The sequence below is a fragment of the Fragaria vesca genome, linkage group LG3 (genome assembly GCF_000184155.1).
Source record: "Fragaria vesca subsp. vesca linkage group LG3, FraVesHawaii_1.0, whole genome shotgun sequence".
Lineage (NCBI taxonomy): Eukaryota > Viridiplantae > Streptophyta > Magnoliopsida > Rosales > Rosaceae > Fragaria > Fragaria vesca.
The window spans coordinates 9,652,677-9,669,813 of record NC_020493.1 but is presented as its reverse complement, the minus strand read 5'-3'; the positions used below and the strand labels follow the sequence as shown (position 1 = coordinate 9,669,813).

Here is a 17,137-nt window from a genome sequence, read left to right as displayed (position 1 = left end):
GAAAAATAGTTCGTCGGCTAAAAGCTGGAACAATAGCCGACGAAAAATAGTTCGTTGGCTAAAGTCTGGAACAATAGCCGACGATGGTCTTTAGATTCGTCGGCTAAAGCCATCACCGACGACCCTTTCCCGACGACACTATAGCCGACGAGCCTTCGTCGGCTAAGGTCTTAGCCGACGAATTAGGATAACAGGCCGACGAAAATATTTCGTCGGCTAAAGTACTTGTCCTGGTAGTGTGTGAAGAAGAAAAGAACAAAAAAGAAAAAATAAACTCAAAAAAGAAAATAAAAATGAAACTAAAATGTTTTAATTAATTTAATTTCATTTAATGTTTATTTAATAAACATTAAGGGACATTAAATGAAATTAAATTAATTAAAACATTTTTTTTAAATATTGTAAACACTATAGCGACGAAATGTTTTGTCGCCCTAGAGAACTATGTTCGTTGCTTAAGTATTCAGGCGACGACATGGCTTTCGTCGCCTAGGAGGGCATTTATGCGACGAATAAGAAATTTTTGTCGTTTAAGAACCTAAGAGACGCGTCATATGCGACAAATTTTAAGCGACGAATTTTAAGCGACGAAACATTCGTCGCTTAAGTTCTTAAGCGACAAATTTTAGGGTTTAGGCGACGAAATATACCCGTCGCTTAAGAAATTTTTTCTACTAGTGTTTGTTCGACACTTATATGAAAGGACAAATGCTCCTTCGTGTTAAGAAAGCAGTTTCGTTTAAATTGAATGAGCATGGAACTTGTTCTGCTAGTCACATATAAGGTAAGGTTCCTATTGTTTTTGCTTTCCTGTTTTGTGTAAACAACTGTACATGGTTTCCCCACATTGCATGCGACTACTTGAAATGTGATTTGATATTAGAACTTATACCTGTAAAATGGGAAAGTTTATTGCTTCTGCAAGTGTGCTAGCTTGAGAAACAATCGTACGACAAGCCAGGTTATTTGTTCGAAGGAATATGTATCAATCTTCAAGTGCTATATAAAGATACTTGGAGAATTTGATAGATAGTATATAATTAAGCTAAGGGTTGTTAGTTTAAAGGTTTATGAGAAAATAATAAATTCAGCCAAACCAACACCATATTCATGCTAATAGATATTATAATTTTATGTAGGATATATATAGTGCATAAAACTGTCTTACACTTTGTTAGAATTACATAATTTTCCGATCTCGTTTTGACTTGATTGTTACCTATGTACGTATGCATGCCCAGCTTTGCCAGACTAATCATCACTTAATTGCTGCTAATTAATCGGTCCTTCAAAGTTGAGTAGGCTTAATGATATCATGATAAGATAGCGGTATCTTTTGTTGAGGTTAGTTCAAATTGCTATGTTTAAATTCTTAATTAGGAAACTAATCATCTTCTAAATCGGCAAATGTTGAAGTTGAATTAGTTTGGATTGATTCTTTTAATTTTTCTGATTGAATTCCCTTGAAATGTTCTTTATCATCGATTGAATAGGCTTTGAAATAGTTCGGAATCCTGGCTTTCACTTCTTTTTTTAGCTTCTATATATATTTTTCTGAGTTCTAATATTTGAAGGGGAGAAATTTTAAATACACGTCTCTAATCTTTTAATACACATCCTTATTATTTTATATTTCACATCAGATTTTATAGATATGTTTAATTACAAAAACATCCATCAATTATTAGAGAAAAAAAAACTTTCTCTTCCCTAAAACCTAATTAACTCTTCTCCACTATTACTATGCATCAAAAGAAAAGAAATAAAAACCTCTTCTCCAAAATCCATCACCTGAATTTCGACTACTGTCGTAATCACATATACTATTTACCGATTCATTTGAGGTTTTTTTTTTTATCAACTTTAGTTATGCCATTATACTTCTACTAGTTTCTTAACTTTGAAAAAATTATGTATGTTCAATTTTTTTTTTCAAATTCTAGCCGATTGATGTCATATTAGAGATTTGGAGTTCGAACATAATGTTACTTTTTTGATCAAGAAAATATTTCTAACCTAATCAAAAAAAATCTAACAGAAAATAAAAGAGAATAAGTAAAGAGAGTTGTGAAATAGTAAAAATATAATAATTATATTAAATAATAGATTATTATTAGTTTTAGATATTGAGGGGATTTTAGACAGTTTGAGATGTGTATTTAGTATAATATTGAAATGAAAAACCAGATGAGTATTGTATTAAGTAAGAGATGTGTATTAAGAGATTAAGGGTGTGTATTTAAAATTACTCTTTGAAGGGGGAAGGGGTATCTGGTTCAAAAGGATTTCTCTTAAAGAGGTTTCCCATAATCTTTTGTTATCTTTGAAAGATTCCTGGCTTCCTGTCATACCAACTCCAGTATCAATTTAAATATCTGGAAGTTCAATTGGAACAAGTTGGGGGACCTGTTCTATCATGAAGCTAAGTGAAGGGAAGAGCATTTTAGGGTACCCTTATGCAAGAAGTTTCATCTCTGTCTAGCTATTTGCCGCATAAAGTTACAATAGAAGATAGAACTGAAAGATTTGTAGGCTGTAGTAGTACATATAGTATCAGGTCCTCTGTTAAAATTCCATCCCATCAACCCTAGACAGCAAAGCCTGACCCTTAAAACCCACTTGAATTAAAATGCAAAGAAGCTGATCCTGGACATGGTGTGTAGGTAACTTGATCGGTCTCTTCCTTTGACATCTATACAAAGAATGAAATCCTCACAGTAATATTATCTGAAGTCTGAGAGATTTTAAGATCTTAAGCCGCAACTCTTTCAGAAGGGGATCTGAAATTAGATCAGGTCTCCGGGTATCATATCATTTGAGTACATCAATATCTTGGAGTGTATGGATGAAAACTTATGAAGAAATTGCAATGACAACAAGGTATATGTTTGTTTGTCTTACCATATAGTAGTTCTCTTTCAACAGTTAGAAACTGACCAATTCTTCTAGATTGACACAGTATATATAGCAAAAGAATTGGATATAAACAAAATGAGAAGGACACAAAGTAAGAACTGATATGACTATGAGGAAAATAATGGGTATCTATCCTTCTATCTTGTGTTTAAAGGTATAATGTCTTCACAAAAGTTTAGCTTTTTAATCCCTGGCAAATATTGCATTAGTACTTTGGAGTTCAGAATTAACTCCAAACTTGGAAGTTAAGAAAGTAAAATTGAGTACATGCTCATTTGCATAAATGAGCATAAGAATGACATGCATAAATCGATAAATGATCTAAAAATTCTTTCGAAGACAAGGTAGGTAAAATGGTAAGAGATGAGTTCATTTACCATGATCTTCATATGGTCCAAGTCCAAGTCCAACATGTTCATGTTAGTACAACGTGCATGTCGATTCTAGGTAGATTTCAGGAGGAGCATAAGATCATCACATACGTACTGCAACATGCTTTTGTGTTTCCATCATTTACCAGTCAAGAATTATTCTTGTCCCATGTAATGGTTTCTATTTCCCTACATAGATCCTCCTGCAGCAGATTTGTCAAGACTTTTCAAGTACAACCAATCCTCCTCCAGGCTAAGCAACAAATGCCGTATTACTGCTTTTCCTGGTTCGATTCGTTTGGAAGATATGTTTGAAAAACCAGAGATATCAGTGAAGAAAGAATAAGGGATGGAGGAGTCGATCAATAAATCCATTTCGAAATCAAAATTCCGCTATTGAAAGATATTATCAGAGCCGAAAACAGATTTAGAGCAGACCAATTCTGTGATGCACTCGACCACATTGTGTAGCTAGCTAGTTTTTGTAGCTTCTGATATATTCTCTCATATCCAAACATTTCAATCGCATTGCCTATATTTTCCCCAGAATGTTGTACTTTGAAGGCCACTTTATTCCCTTTGTCTCGCATAATATCCTTAACCAAGTACTAAAGCTTGTACTTAAGTAGCTTACAGAACAGATGATAACTCTACCATATGCATATTTGGATCATATCATTCAAACCCTAAACAATTTTAGAATTGTTAATAAGTAAAAATTCCAAAGGGTAGTCGATTAATTTTGTTCCTCAAGTCCTTGGTTTGAAACTAAACTCAAGTTGGCATTCCTACTTTACACTTGAAAAGAAAAATAATACCTCTTCGCATGTGCAAGGCGAAACCGCCAACTCAGGAAGCTAATGTCTTTTCGTTTTAGTTCAAATAACCCAGCTGGTAATCCAAGAAATAAAGCAACTATATACACGACATACCTGCATTCTGAGACAAACTGAAGCCTACAAAACCCTACTCTATAGTTTGCTGAAACTCAACTTGATGTGGATTATATCTCAACAAATGTCTGAATATTGAATACATCTCAACAGATCCCTTGATGTTGAAACATCTTGGCAAATAACAAGACAGAAAGAGCCATGGACCTTCCATTCATAGCCGCTGGGAACAAGTTCTATCCCGGCCTACACGGCAAGGTGCCAGACTGCAGAACCTGCATAAGAGAAGTTAATGTTGAGTTATGGTCATTGAACTAATTCAGAGCAACACAAAATTGAGAGCACAACCAGTGATAAATTATCTTATAGTAAAAAGTTGAGGCTCTTCAAGAGATGCGAATGAAGCCCATAAATTATGACATGTAGATGGTCAAAAGCTAAAAAGGACTTGAAGTGAAGGAAACTTGAAGTCAAGCAGGCCACCGTGCAAACATAAACACCAGTCAAAACTTTTGAAAGAACTAGATTAAAAAGCACCAAGTAGGCAGTAAAGACTTGTTCACATATTCACTACTGAATATTGATTCTGAATATTGATTATGCATGGAATCCTCAACACTTATCAAAGCAGGGTAGAGAGAGAATCTAAGGATGAACTTACTGATTATTATATAGGTTACAAGTGGTGGACACTAATGTATGTTGCGGTTTAGCAATCCTTGAAATGATAAATACAGATCTTTGTTATCCGTCCCAAAGATCTCCTCTGCTTTCCTCAGAGTTTCCTGGAATAAAATGTATTCAAACTGTTCACTAATTTTGTGATTGATGAATCAACTAGATATTCAGTTGCATAGATTTAGCACAGTCAAAACTATTCCACAAAGGTTTACCTCCCGGGTTTGCTTTTTAGCATTTAGCTCCTTGATGTTAGCCAGGAATGCACTGAACTGCTCATATGATAGGCGGCTCCTGTATTGCAGTATATTTCAATCAATTTCAAACCTCATTACCATGAAATCAATTGAGCTTGAAATAATTATACCTACCTGGCCTGACGAAAGAACTCCTTTCCATCAATTCGAGGAGTCCGCCCTACATAATTTTACAATGCACAAGATGTTAACTTTTAAATGGCAAAAGGTAATTCAGCATAGTATAAGAGTGTTCAAAGACTGATGTCAACTGCAACTGTTGTACTGAAAATACAGACAATTTAATTTGAAGCAAGATTGGGGCTGAGTTTGATAGAGAATTACTAATTCACAGCAAAAGATACACTTGAGGAACCTATTGAAATTAAGAGAACTGGTCAAAAAAATTTGAATCATAGAATCACAATAACTATCCCAACCTGACAATGGTCGTCCATGAGGTGGAGAGTTAGCTGCTGATGACTGCTGGCTTGATGGGTACCAAGAAGACACTGAATTCCGTCCATCATATGATTTTGTGGGAGATGTGGCACCAGAGGTCTGCTGCGGAGATGGGATGGTAGAATATGCTCTAGGTGACCCAGTTGTCGAAAAGACCTTTGGAGTAGCAGTTGGAGTAAGTCGAGGTGTGATATAGGGAGTCAATGAAAAATTTTGCTCACCATTCCTCAAGGCTGTCAACAAAATTCGTATTTGAAGCATCAGAAGTTAGGTGCAATGTCACAACAGCCTTCATTATCGTTTTGAAAGCACTCACCTTACACCATGAATAAAAGTAAATAGATGCATAATACATTGTAGAAATGTTTACATAACATGTTCTGCAATGCAATTCAGAATACGTTGTACAACTGGTTGGCACTTATTCTAAGATTACCACACAGCAAGATATGGGTCCATAAACTATATAATCAGGTGTACATACCTTCATCAGTTGTGTTCCCCATATTAGTAGAACCAGTTGACGAATATTGTGCTGAGTAGCCATTTGTCTCCTCATCTAGCAGGACACATAAATATAGTACATTGCCCATCAGCCAAAGGCCCAAAAAAGAGAGTCAAGAACCATAAAAATTGTGGCCCAGTCATCACTAATCTACGGTTTAATCCATTAAAGAAGAAAACAAGTGAAATAACAGTACCCTTACCTGGATATGCCTTTGGAACTGCTTGATCACAGGTGCCGATATCAACAGTCCTGGCTGGCTGTAAGACGTAAAATACAGCTAATGATTTCCATAGAAAGGAATTATACAAAGAAACATAAAGTTCCACAAGCAAAACTTCCATGAGAGGAAGAACAATAACAAACTGAAATCACTAGTTCAATAAAGAAACCAGAATTGGAAAGGATATAATACTTACAGATGAATTATCATCATTTAGAGATTGCATCAGTTGCCTCTTAAATGTTTCCAACTGTGAAAAGAAAAAGTCATATTAGTTCTTAGGTCGACTTGCTACAAGAATAAAAGGACATTTATAAGACAAGGTTACAACTCCCTTCTAATTTACCGGACAAAAACAATAAAAAAAAAACAAAAGAAATGAACAATGCAATGATGAGAAAGAAACTCAGAAGAGAGTTGGGAGTTAATTGGTCGGAATTCTATGGCACAACTACCAGCATGACATTTGCAGAAATATAGTCATGTGAGTCTGAAAAGTGCACTTTGAATGAAGTTACCAATATCATCCCTACAATATTAAAATACTTGATATCACATGTCCAGTAAGTTGTATATTCTTTTGCAATGTTTTCCTAAACATGATCTCTTACAAAAGAGATTTTGAAATGTCACCATACAAATGTTCAAACAGAAAACAAACATGTATCAACTGCTACAAAATCATATTGAAATAGAATAAGGACATTTCAATCAAAGGAGAAAAAAAAAACTAAGAACACATATTGCAACGAAACATACACTAGAAAAGGATGAATGAGATTTCATTAATTTTGGCAATTGCAGTTATGCCATTTTCATATATACGAAGGGCATTATTAGTACAACAATACACCAAAAGCTCATCCCCATATTCCACCCAAAATGAGTACGTTTTGCATGTCATCTCAAAAGAACTTACAATATAGCACTTAGATTAAGATATACCCAAGTTCAAATGAAAACAAAATAAAATTAAGAACTCTCATAAAAGATAGATACAAAATCCCACTTTGGCCAAGTCACGGCTGAGCTTCTTAGCAGTCGTTGCCAGCGAATCTCGTTCTTTGGAAATCCTCATCTTCACAAATAACAACAACACAACAAAACCATAATAATTATTAGCTTGTTCCAAAACGAAGTCCCAAATGTGAAGCACCAAATATTAAAGAGAAGATGAAAAAACAAAAAACAAAAATTGAACGAATCTTCAACACTACTATTCTTCTTCTTCTTCTTCTTCTCTCGCTTCCTTTCATATTCAGTCTGGTCGAAAATTAAAACTGAATAAAGCAGAAACCTCTAGCTCACTCCCTCATCTAGCAATCTTTAGCGTAGTTCAGCACAATAAATCATTTCATTGCAACTCTCATAAGCAAAACCAAACGACTCATATCCCCATATCTATCTCAAAAGAAAAGAAATAGTTACAATTTCAGCCTCTCAAGAATAAAAGCAGACTCAAGTTTATTTTTCATCTCCCCCTAGTCCTAATCAGCCACTCTGCAATTTTAAACTCCTACTCAACCAAACAAATTCGAAGCAGATTCTCTCAAATCAAACAAAAAAAATCCAGAACAAAACCCTAGAATTTCAAAATTGAACAACTGAGGCGCTTACATTCTCCTCCAGAGCAATCCCCAACCTCGAGTCAGCATCATGATTAACACGTTGCAGACGCGACGCCGTCTCCTCAAGCTCAAATATAACCCTATCTTTCTCGCCCAGCTTCATCCTCAGCCTCCCCACCTCCGCCTCCAGATTCGAAACCCTCGCCGCTATCGCCATCGACGTGATCTTCCTCGCCAGATCCAGCTGCTCGTACGGGTCGCTCGGAATCACCGCCAGTATCTCATCCGGCAAATCGAAGTCCGGCCCTCCTCCACCCACTCTTCTGCTGCCCTCCGACGACATCGCCGATCGCTTCCTCCTACGGCGGCGGTGGTTGGGTCGGTCGACTCTATTCGCTTTGGGCTCAACGAAGAAGAAAATGGCGTCAGGGTTTTCAATTTATTTATTTTATTCGATTTTGAAATAAAATTCCCACTCCTCCTGGCTTTTTCTTTTTTATTTAATTTTTTTTCTTTATTAAATTGTATTCCTTTTTAAAAACATTTCCTTTTTTCCGGGTCGCTGTCAAGTTCGAAATTTGCGGGGCGATTTTCCCTCCAAAACAAATTCCAGCTAGCTATCAGAAATGACACGCGGCCCAATGTGAGTGGGCCTTAAATCGAGCCCAATTTTGACCCGACCCGGCCTAACCCGACGTATTTATATCCCCAGCTCTATTTGGTTCTTCGTAGAAAAGCTGAAACCAGAGCTGTTCAATCAGATTTCAAGAAGGGAAATCCAGAGGTACGTTTTGGCTGAACCAATTCTTAGGGTTTCGGTTTTGAGTGATTCCCAAGCTCAATTGTTTTGGGTCGTTCTTGGATTTGGGGAAAGCTGTGTTCTTGATGAGGTTTAAGCTTTTTTTATTTTATTTTAAGCAATAGGGTTTTTAGGGTTTCAATGTAGTTAAAGATCGGTTCTTTATGTGGTTTTGTGATATGTAATGCAGAAGGTTTGTTGAAAGAAACGAAAGATCAAATTTTTCTAGTGTTTGGAAACGGGTTGTTGAGATTGAAATTGATCCTAGTTGTTATTATTTTTTTTGAGCTATGCGTGGTGTGATTTATAGTTGTAGGTTTCGGTTTAATGAAGTAATCGTGTTGCGATTAATGCAGAGAGAGAGAAGATGTCGGTGCTTATAGTTACGAGTTTGGGAGATATAGTTGTGGATTTATACACTGACAGGTGCCCTCTTACTACCAAGAACTTCTTAAAGCTCTGCAAGTAAGTCTACTACTACTACTTCACTGACCCTTGGCCGAAAGCGTTGCTATTACTTTTACTTATGTTGCGCTGTGATTTGAGGAGGGGTCATTTTTGCAACTGTTTAGTTCAGTTATGGAGCACAGTCATGTATTAAATTGTATTCTAGTATGTGAGATTGTAAACTTTATCTTATTTGATGTTTGTATCGATTCAGGATAAAGTATTACAATGGGTGTCTCTTTCACACGGTCCAGAAGGATTTTACTGCACAGACTGGTGACCCAACTGGAACGGGTTCTGGTGGTGACTCAATATACAAGTAAGGAACTCTGCAACTGCATTTTCTTGACTCCAAGCTAGAATGTATAGATATGGTTCTCCCTACATTTTTTGTTTTTACCTCGTTTCTTTCTTTCCCTCACAGAAATAGCTTATACTGCATCAGTTTTGTATAAGTTTGGTTTATGACTAACAGTCAGTCTACTTCAACTATCAGAATTGACTGGCTCTTATATGACACTATATACTCACTTTCCGCCATGTTCTACTTTCAGATTTTTGTATGGTGATCAGGCTCGCTTTTTCGGTGATGAGATTCATCTTGATTTGAAGCATGCTAAAACAGGTACAATTGCCATGGCTAGTGCTGGAGAGAATCTCAATGCCTCTCAGGTATTAAATTACTGCTACCCTGGTATAAGCTTGTAGGCTTGTTTTTAGGCCTGTGCCCTTTGGATGGACCTCTTTTCAATTACAGATAGTTATGTGCTGATGTTTTTATTTGTTCTTTTGTTCAGTTCTATATTACATTGCGTGATGATCTAGACTATCTCGATGGGAAGCATACAGTAAGTTTCCATTCGATCTATCTTCTTTACTATTAATTTACTGAATCCATTCTCCAAGTTCCTAATTTAATTCTTTTTTGAGTAGATGAAGTCTGAGGTTTTTGTGACTTATTATAAGACCAGCAGTACGGTTTTTTGTATATATTTTGGTCTAAATAATGAGAGAGAGAGAGAGAGAGAGAGAGAGAGAGAGAGAGAGATCTTCCAATGTATGAATGTGTGTGTTAGTTTGATATGTCAGTAAAGGAGTTTTCCTGTGTAGTAGTGGATTACCCTTGTGTGTGTTTAGATAGTCTCTTGCACCTAAACATACTATATGCTATCCTGGTTGATAGCTATCTCTTGATTATTCAGCTTTGTCTACCCTAGAGAGCCAAAAAATGATTTTAAAGTGTGTCAGTCTGGTAGTCTTCAAATATAAGTTTACTAATTCTATTTTCCTAACTTCTGTTAACAGAGAATTTTGTGTGTGGTGGATTCAATACCTTGCATTACTAAAGTGATGTCTGTATTGCAGGTTTTTGGGGAGATAGCAGAGGGATTGGAGACATTGACAAGGATCAATGAGGCTTATGTGGATGAGAGCAACAGACCCTATAAAAATATTAGGTTGGTCCCTGATATTATTTTGATTTATGTTTATCTTGGGCTAGTTTAACTTCATTCTCACTTGTTAATGTGAACAGAATCAAGCATACCTACATATTGGATGATCCTTTTGACGATCCTCCGCAACTATCAGAGTTGATTCCTGGAGCCTCCCCTGAAGGGAAACCTAAAGATGAGGTATTTACTAATAGTTGTTATAATCTTTTAAATTCATATGTTGTGAAATACCAAACTAAGATACATCGAAAATATTATATCTTGAATATCCCTTGTAATAGCAGATTAGCAGGTTTCCTGAATAGTATAAGCATAGTGACTGTATGTTGGCTAGTTCTGATCAAGTTTGTTGGGAAAAATTTTAGCTCGTAGTTTGTGGGCCAATGATTATTTTGTATTCTAGAGTTGCATGTGGATCTCTCCTTGTTACTATTGGTCCAACATGCGGAGTTATTTGTTATAGTAAAGTTTCAGTTGTAGGTTAAAAGTTAAAATCTTGGATAAGTCTGTTTGTTTAACCATATTTCCAAATTCCAAAAGCTTACTAATCATTAGATTTTATTCTAAGGTGCTCAAATTTTGACTAATCTCTGTTATGATTTCTGAATAGGTTGATGATAATGTGCGTCTTGAAGATGACTGGGTGCCTATGGATGAACAATTGGCTCCTGGAGAGCTTGAGGAGCGTCTACGTGCGAAAGATGCGCATTCCAGCGCGGTTGTACTTGAGACTGTAAGCACCTTTAACATAAACTTGTAATCTTAGTTGCTTAACGTGATTATGCTTAATATTCCTTTCTCACTTTATTTGCATGTCTGTATAACAGATTGGGGATATTCCTGATGTTGAGATAAAGCCGCCTGACAATGTGCTTTTTGTTTGTAAGCTGAATCCAGTCACAGAAGTATGTAGCTCTTCTTTGCATGATTTTCTTTCTTATTTGGACAATGTGGTCTGGTGCCTAACTTCTGGCGCTAATATAACTGATGCAGGATGAGGACTTGTTCACAATTTTCTCACGCTTTGGAACTGTGCAAGCGTAAGTAGTATTCTTGTTTATTACTAAACTATTGGGATTGGTAAGTTAGGGATTACAAAGAGCTTATATGATATGTAAATGATTGCAGGGCTGATATAATACGTGATTATAAGACTAACGACAGTTTGTGCTACGCGTTCATAGGTGAGTGAATTTTATCCTTTTTATGTAAGATATTACTGTTTCCTCTGTTTCGTTTACAAAATGCACTCTTCTCTGCTGTTCGTGAGTTAACGTTTTTTTTTTTTTTTTTTTTTTTAACATTGCTTTATAGTAGTCCTTCAGTTTCTGTCCTAACTTCTGTGCTGTTCATTGGTTGACCTTAATCCTCAAGTAACATCACGTCTCTATCCTTTACTTATTCTCTTCTTCGTCTTGAATTCATTTTAGTTTCTTTAGTGTAGTATTCAAATTTTTGATTGTGTAAGCTAATCACCATGACCTTTTATAATGCCAGAATTTGAAACGAAGGAGGCATGTGAAGAAGCATATTTCAAGGTATGAAAGACTCAATTTGCCTATATCTTGTATCTGATTGTCATTCCCTGTGTGCAGGCACCCTAATTTTAGTACTTGCTACAATGTCTATGGAGATCATTATTAAGTTGAACTTGTGGCGATGCTCAGTTCTTTTCATGTTTAAACAAAATAAGTTGCTAGAATTCTTGCAGTAAAGCATAGTAATCTTGCTGCAAAATTGACTTCTGATTGTTTGAGTCATTCTCTAAATAAATAAGGCATCCTGCAAATATTTTATATCAAAGCCCCTTTGAATATCTTGTTTTATTTTAACATTTTTTTTCCATACAAATAGATAATGCTCGAAGAAATAGTCTGTAAACAAGGGAATGAATTCCTCTGTAATTATTTGATATCAGAGCCCACTCTGATTTTCTGTTTTTTTTTTTTTTTGGTACAGATGGATAATGCATTGATTGATGACCGGAGAATTCATGTAGATTTTAGTCAGAGTGTTGCAAGGTTGTGGTCCCAATACAGGCGCAAAGATGCGGGCAAAGGTATGAAGATTAAAGCATGCAAAAAAGATATATGATCGGTTCCTTCCATTTTCGCTTTCTTCTGCCTTGATGTGCCTGTGTGTGTGTCAGTGTGTGTTGGTGAGTCGGTTTTTGTTGTGCTGGAGTTATTCTCAGTGGATGTCAAATCTGTTTCTCTTAAAATGGCATGTTTGAGTAATGTGTACCTTGTGGAGTGTTTTGAATACATGAATGTACTTACATCTACATACAAATTTATCCTTTGCAATCAATTACACTCCAGAAATTATTTGTATACCTACCATAGTAGGTACAATTGCAACAGGACTGAATTAACCATATTTATTCTATGCTGATGTAGGCAAAGGCTGCTTCAAATGTGGTGCACTTGATCACATTGCCAAGGAGTGCACTGGTGATTCTGCCAATAAACAGCAACCTCAGAAGTACATATTAAAGAATGATAATGCACAGCGTGGTGGAGGCAACAACTCCAGGTATGTCATTCTGTGTGTGTGTGGAACAAAACAAAATGATATTTCATGCGATTTTGGCTGTTGACATGGAGTGGAAAAAAATGAGTGTCTGATATTATTACAATTGTTGCAGTTATGAGATGGTGTTTGATGGAAACACTCCAGAAAGTCCAAGACAAAAAAAGAGACATCAAGGCCATGGTCCAAATGACCTAATTGATAACCAAAAGATGAATAGGCAGAGTTCTGAGGACCGAAGGTGGGATCAAGAAAAGAAGCGCTCAAGTGATAGGGACCGACACAATGTCAGAGGTAGAGAATACAAAGAGGAATCCAGTCGAGACAGTAGATCAAGTCGATCTGGTGGAAGAAGTCATCAATATAATGTGGCATGGGGAAAGGATACTGAAAAACCTAAGGTGAGACAGAGTGATACATATGATAAGCTGGATCAACGGGAGAGTGGAAAGAGGTACACAGATGATGGCACCTATGCAGAGAGAAGACGTGACGGAGATTACAGAAAGAGGAGTGCAGATAGTGATAGAGAGAAGCACAACGAGAGACGAAGAGACAGAGATGATGATGATGATGATAAGAATTATAGTAGGAAGAGAACCGCAGATGGTGATACACCCACGGAAAGGAGTAGGGATAGAGAATGCAGAGAAAGAAGTGCAGCTAATGGTAGCCCTTCAGAAAAGAGAGACGATGAAGTTTATAAAAAGAGACATGCAGAGCATGATAGGCATGCAGAGACGAGGGATGATAGAGACTACAGGAAGAAATCTGTTGATGATGACAGACGAAACAAGAGAGATGAGCCAGTTCATAGGAAGAGAAGCACAGGGAAGGAAGATAGAGAATATAGAAGGTGAGAGGCATGGAAGTTCTCTTAAAGGATATAAGCCTGTGATTGTATAATTTTGACCCCAGAACTTTTACCAGACTTAAGGTTTTCTGCGACTTCTCTCTGTAACGAATGGAATCAATATTGTACTGGTGTCAGTTTTGTACTAGTGACCCTAAAATGAAATACTCGAAACAATCGACAACTTCGTTATTTTTTACTGAAGACATGATTATCTTCAATTTTTCATAAACGTAATATAACAGACAGGGAGGGATGTGTGACCACTCCAGCTGATCTCCAAAACCTGTGAAGGATTTTACCGACTGCGGAAAGGGAAGAGAAGTTCAAACACAATGGAGAAAGGGATGAGAATGACTCATCCCAACTCATTGATTATAAAACATCAAGCGTTTCTTCTCAATTTTAACTATTATAAAGATTCAAATTATTATCATTAAAACTATAGTACAGGGTCACATTCAAAATGTGTATGGATCAATTAGGATGATAGAAGCCTCTTAGGGATTTCTGAAGCACAATACCGAGAGGAAAGGTATACATCAAAGTCTAAAATGAGAGGTATACTAGTTGACAAGAAGATTTCCACAAGCTGCAAAAGAAGGGGCAGTGAAACCAAAACCATCACCAAAGAAATCACGATACATGTGTCAAGGTCCTCTTCGAAAAGTAGTCGACACCACCCCTCTTCGAAAAGTAGTCGACACCACCTCAGACATGATTCTCCTGTACAGGCCTTTTGTTATCCCTTTCAGTGTGGCCAACTCGGCTAACCCTGCTGTGATTTTCAGTATGGTCAAAGTGATTATGGCGATAATCATGTCTCTGTTTCTTTTCTGCAACAATTTCTTGGGGGCTTCCTTCCTTTCTCTTGCGACTGCTTGATTTGGGTGAAGGAAATTCATGTCCAGCTTCAAAGGCTGATACCTCACCTTCTTCAATAGTACTAAAACGTGGTCCACCATCTCCAACACCCTCTCGATGTTTTCCCTGATGAAGGCTCTCATGTTCTTGTCTATGTAAGGGCTTGGACCAGCTTTGCCTTCTGTCTCGTTTGATTTTGTCACTCCCACCAGCCAGTTCAATACCATCTTCCAGTTCCCTCTCAATCAGATCATCCTCATCCAGCACATCTGTTTTCCTAGTCACATCGGCAGTGGCTTTCCTTCGTTTCTCCAATGCTGCCCTTACTTTATCCTTGTCGATTTTCTTAATAGCTTCCTGAGGTGATCGACCAAGTGCACTTTGTGTATTATCAAGATTTCGGCCCAAATGTTTGTCTCCTTCCCTTATTTCACCCTTCCTGTCATTACTGTCTCTTTCTTGGCCTTCTTCACTACGTCCCTCAGACACAGACCTCGACAAAGTTTGAGCTTCAGTGACTTTGGAGTGTCGATTGTCTTCAACTTCCATGTTTTGATCCAAAGCACCTGTCATTCCAGCACTTCTGTATTCATTATTTTGACTCTGGGTAGTTCTAGCAGGGCCATCATTCTCCACATATGACTGCTCAGATGCATGCCTAGATGCCGACCTTGAGGTTCCAGATCTTGTACCTCCAGCCTGCAACTGACTGTTACTTGTTGCTTCATATGAGACCGGAATGTTAACTGATGATCCATAATCCAGGTCTTGTTGCTCCATCCTGGATTTAGTCTTCGCGGCAGTTGCCACAGTTCCGTCAACATCGTCGGAAGACGGAAATCTATTTTGTTCATAGAGTTCCAACATTTGATTGCTAACTTCTGCAAAAGAAGAGTCAACTGAAACCAATACCAAATACATTTTAAAAGAATCTTAAGTAATGCTTTAAAGACATGATCACAGGACTGTATGGTGGGAGGATGAATGCCGGAGAGGAAGAGAGGGAGTGAGAGATATTAAAACTACTCCTGGTTGGTAGTTTGAACGTTTCAGTTTTCCCTCAGAACCATATGACACTAAAGAAAAGCTTTATAGGGTCGAAAGTAGAGCGTAGAATGATGAAGAAATTCATCAGATGAGAATGAGGATGGGAAAGGACATTATTGATTGCTCCGTAGTATTACATATTGTAATAAATCAAGGAGACCCACCCTCCAATTGGCGTGGGGTGACATCAAACTCTTGCCACCAGACCTTCTCGCCATCTGATGGAAGCTTTACTTTGAGGAACTTGGCGGCAAGAAAAATGGCACCTGCTGCAATGTGGTGGGGCTTAAATTGCAAGCAAAGAGAAGTCCGAAGTCTGCATGCCACATTCCAAGTTCAAGAAGAAATGTAGGAAGGCCAAGAACAAGCAACAGACATGAAGCAAGAGAAATCATACCCATCATTAACGAAATTCCATGCAACTTGAGCGAGGGCATTTTGAGCTACTTTGAATTTCTTTATTGCCTCCACCAGGGGTTTATACGGATGGTGTACATTGAAATCAAAAGCAAGAGTTCCGAGAACAACCCTTTCACCAGTTAAAATCAATTCCTTCTGCTGTTCATATACCTCCTGCATGATTATTACATACATGTGAATAGACTAAACAAAGATACCAACAGAAAATACTTCATATGATCATATCTGACACAAACTATGATTAAAAATAGATCATAGTACCATACATATCTGAGGATATTTGAACAGTAAATTTCATGAGAGAGAGAGAGAGAGTTAAGGAATGAATGCTTTAATTTTCAGTCAAGCAGACTTGGTAGTTGGCTAGAGGCACACATGTAGGTAAGATAAATGCAACATGGGTATGTACATTGTAAACGTGCTCAATCTAAAGAAGACAACTAGACAATAAGAGGAGGGCATACAACATGTTCTTGAGAACTTGAGGTGAACAATAGAGAAGAAAAATAATAGTGCATAGATCAGAATCACCCTAAAAGAAACTAGGAAGAACCAAGTAGAGGAACGCCAGTACAAGCACAATTATGATAAGTTGATAAGCTACCTTTTGCTTGATTCTCTGAGCTGCTGCAGGATCCTTCTTATGAATAATTTCATAGGAGACAAGGATAACATCTTTCAGAGGCCGGGGAGTTTCTTCAACCTTACCAGCGAGAAACATACACACTGTTGCGATGGTCTACATAAATTTTAAATTGAATATGGTCAATAAGTTAACTCACTCCAGATCACATATAGACACACACACACACATATATATATATAGAGAGAGAGAGAGAGAGAGAGAGAGAGAGTACGTAAGACAGAGT

The 17,137-nt window shown here is 37.2% G+C and overlaps 3 protein-coding genes and 1 pseudogene across 4 annotated transcripts in view; 1 reads left to right on the top strand and 3 right to left on the bottom strand.

Moving 5' to 3' along the window:
* LOC101292394 overlaps positions 1-17,137 on the bottom strand; it is a 1,325,780-nt pseudogene that overhangs the window by 1,223,454 nt on the left and 85,189 nt on the right. The window lies entirely within an intron of this gene.
* LOC101294735 lies at positions 4,108-8,254 on the bottom strand. The gene is made up of 10 exons (XM_004294054.1): positions 7,902-8,254; positions 7,294-7,362; positions 6,481-6,534; positions 6,264-6,321; positions 6,041-6,115; positions 5,535-5,789; positions 5,230-5,275; positions 5,074-5,152; positions 4,842-4,965; positions 4,108-4,455 (listed from the first exon to the last, which is right to left on the bottom strand). Exons 1-9 carry the CDS (start codon positions 8,193-8,195, stop codon positions 4,873-4,875), a joined length of 1,023 nt encoding a protein of 340 aa, XP_004294102.1. The 5' UTR covers positions 8,196-8,254; the 3' UTR covers positions 4,108-4,455; positions 4,842-4,872.
* On the top strand, positions 8,583-14,119 carry LOC101309710 (peptidyl-prolyl cis-trans isomerase-like 4-like). The gene is made up of 15 exons (XM_004294020.1): positions 8,583-8,636; positions 9,008-9,116; positions 9,313-9,417; positions 9,653-9,770; positions 9,896-9,946; positions 10,464-10,555; positions 10,633-10,732; positions 11,163-11,285; positions 11,380-11,457; positions 11,546-11,592; positions 11,681-11,736; positions 12,050-12,090; positions 12,512-12,611; positions 12,952-13,087; positions 13,200-14,119. Exons 2-15 carry the CDS (start codon positions 9,019-9,021, stop codon positions 13,942-13,944), a joined length of 1,890 nt encoding a protein of 629 aa, XP_004294068.1. The 5' UTR covers positions 8,583-8,636; positions 9,008-9,018; the 3' UTR covers positions 13,945-14,119.
* The window catches only part of LOC101291215 (cyclin-T1-3-like), a 7,464-nt gene continuing 4,659 nt past the window's right edge, over positions 14,333-17,137 (bottom strand). The window contains exons 4-7 of the mRNA XM_004294042.1: positions 16,873-17,007; positions 16,246-16,421; positions 16,013-16,164; positions 14,333-15,682 (exon numbers count right to left, since the gene is read on the bottom strand). Coding sequence (XP_004294090.1) covers positions 14,649-15,682; positions 16,013-16,164; positions 16,246-16,421; positions 16,873-17,007 — 1,497 coding nt within the window. The 3' untranslated portion in view covers positions 14,333-14,648. The remainder of the gene's footprint in view (positions 15,683-16,012; positions 16,165-16,245; positions 16,422-16,872; positions 17,008-17,137) is intronic.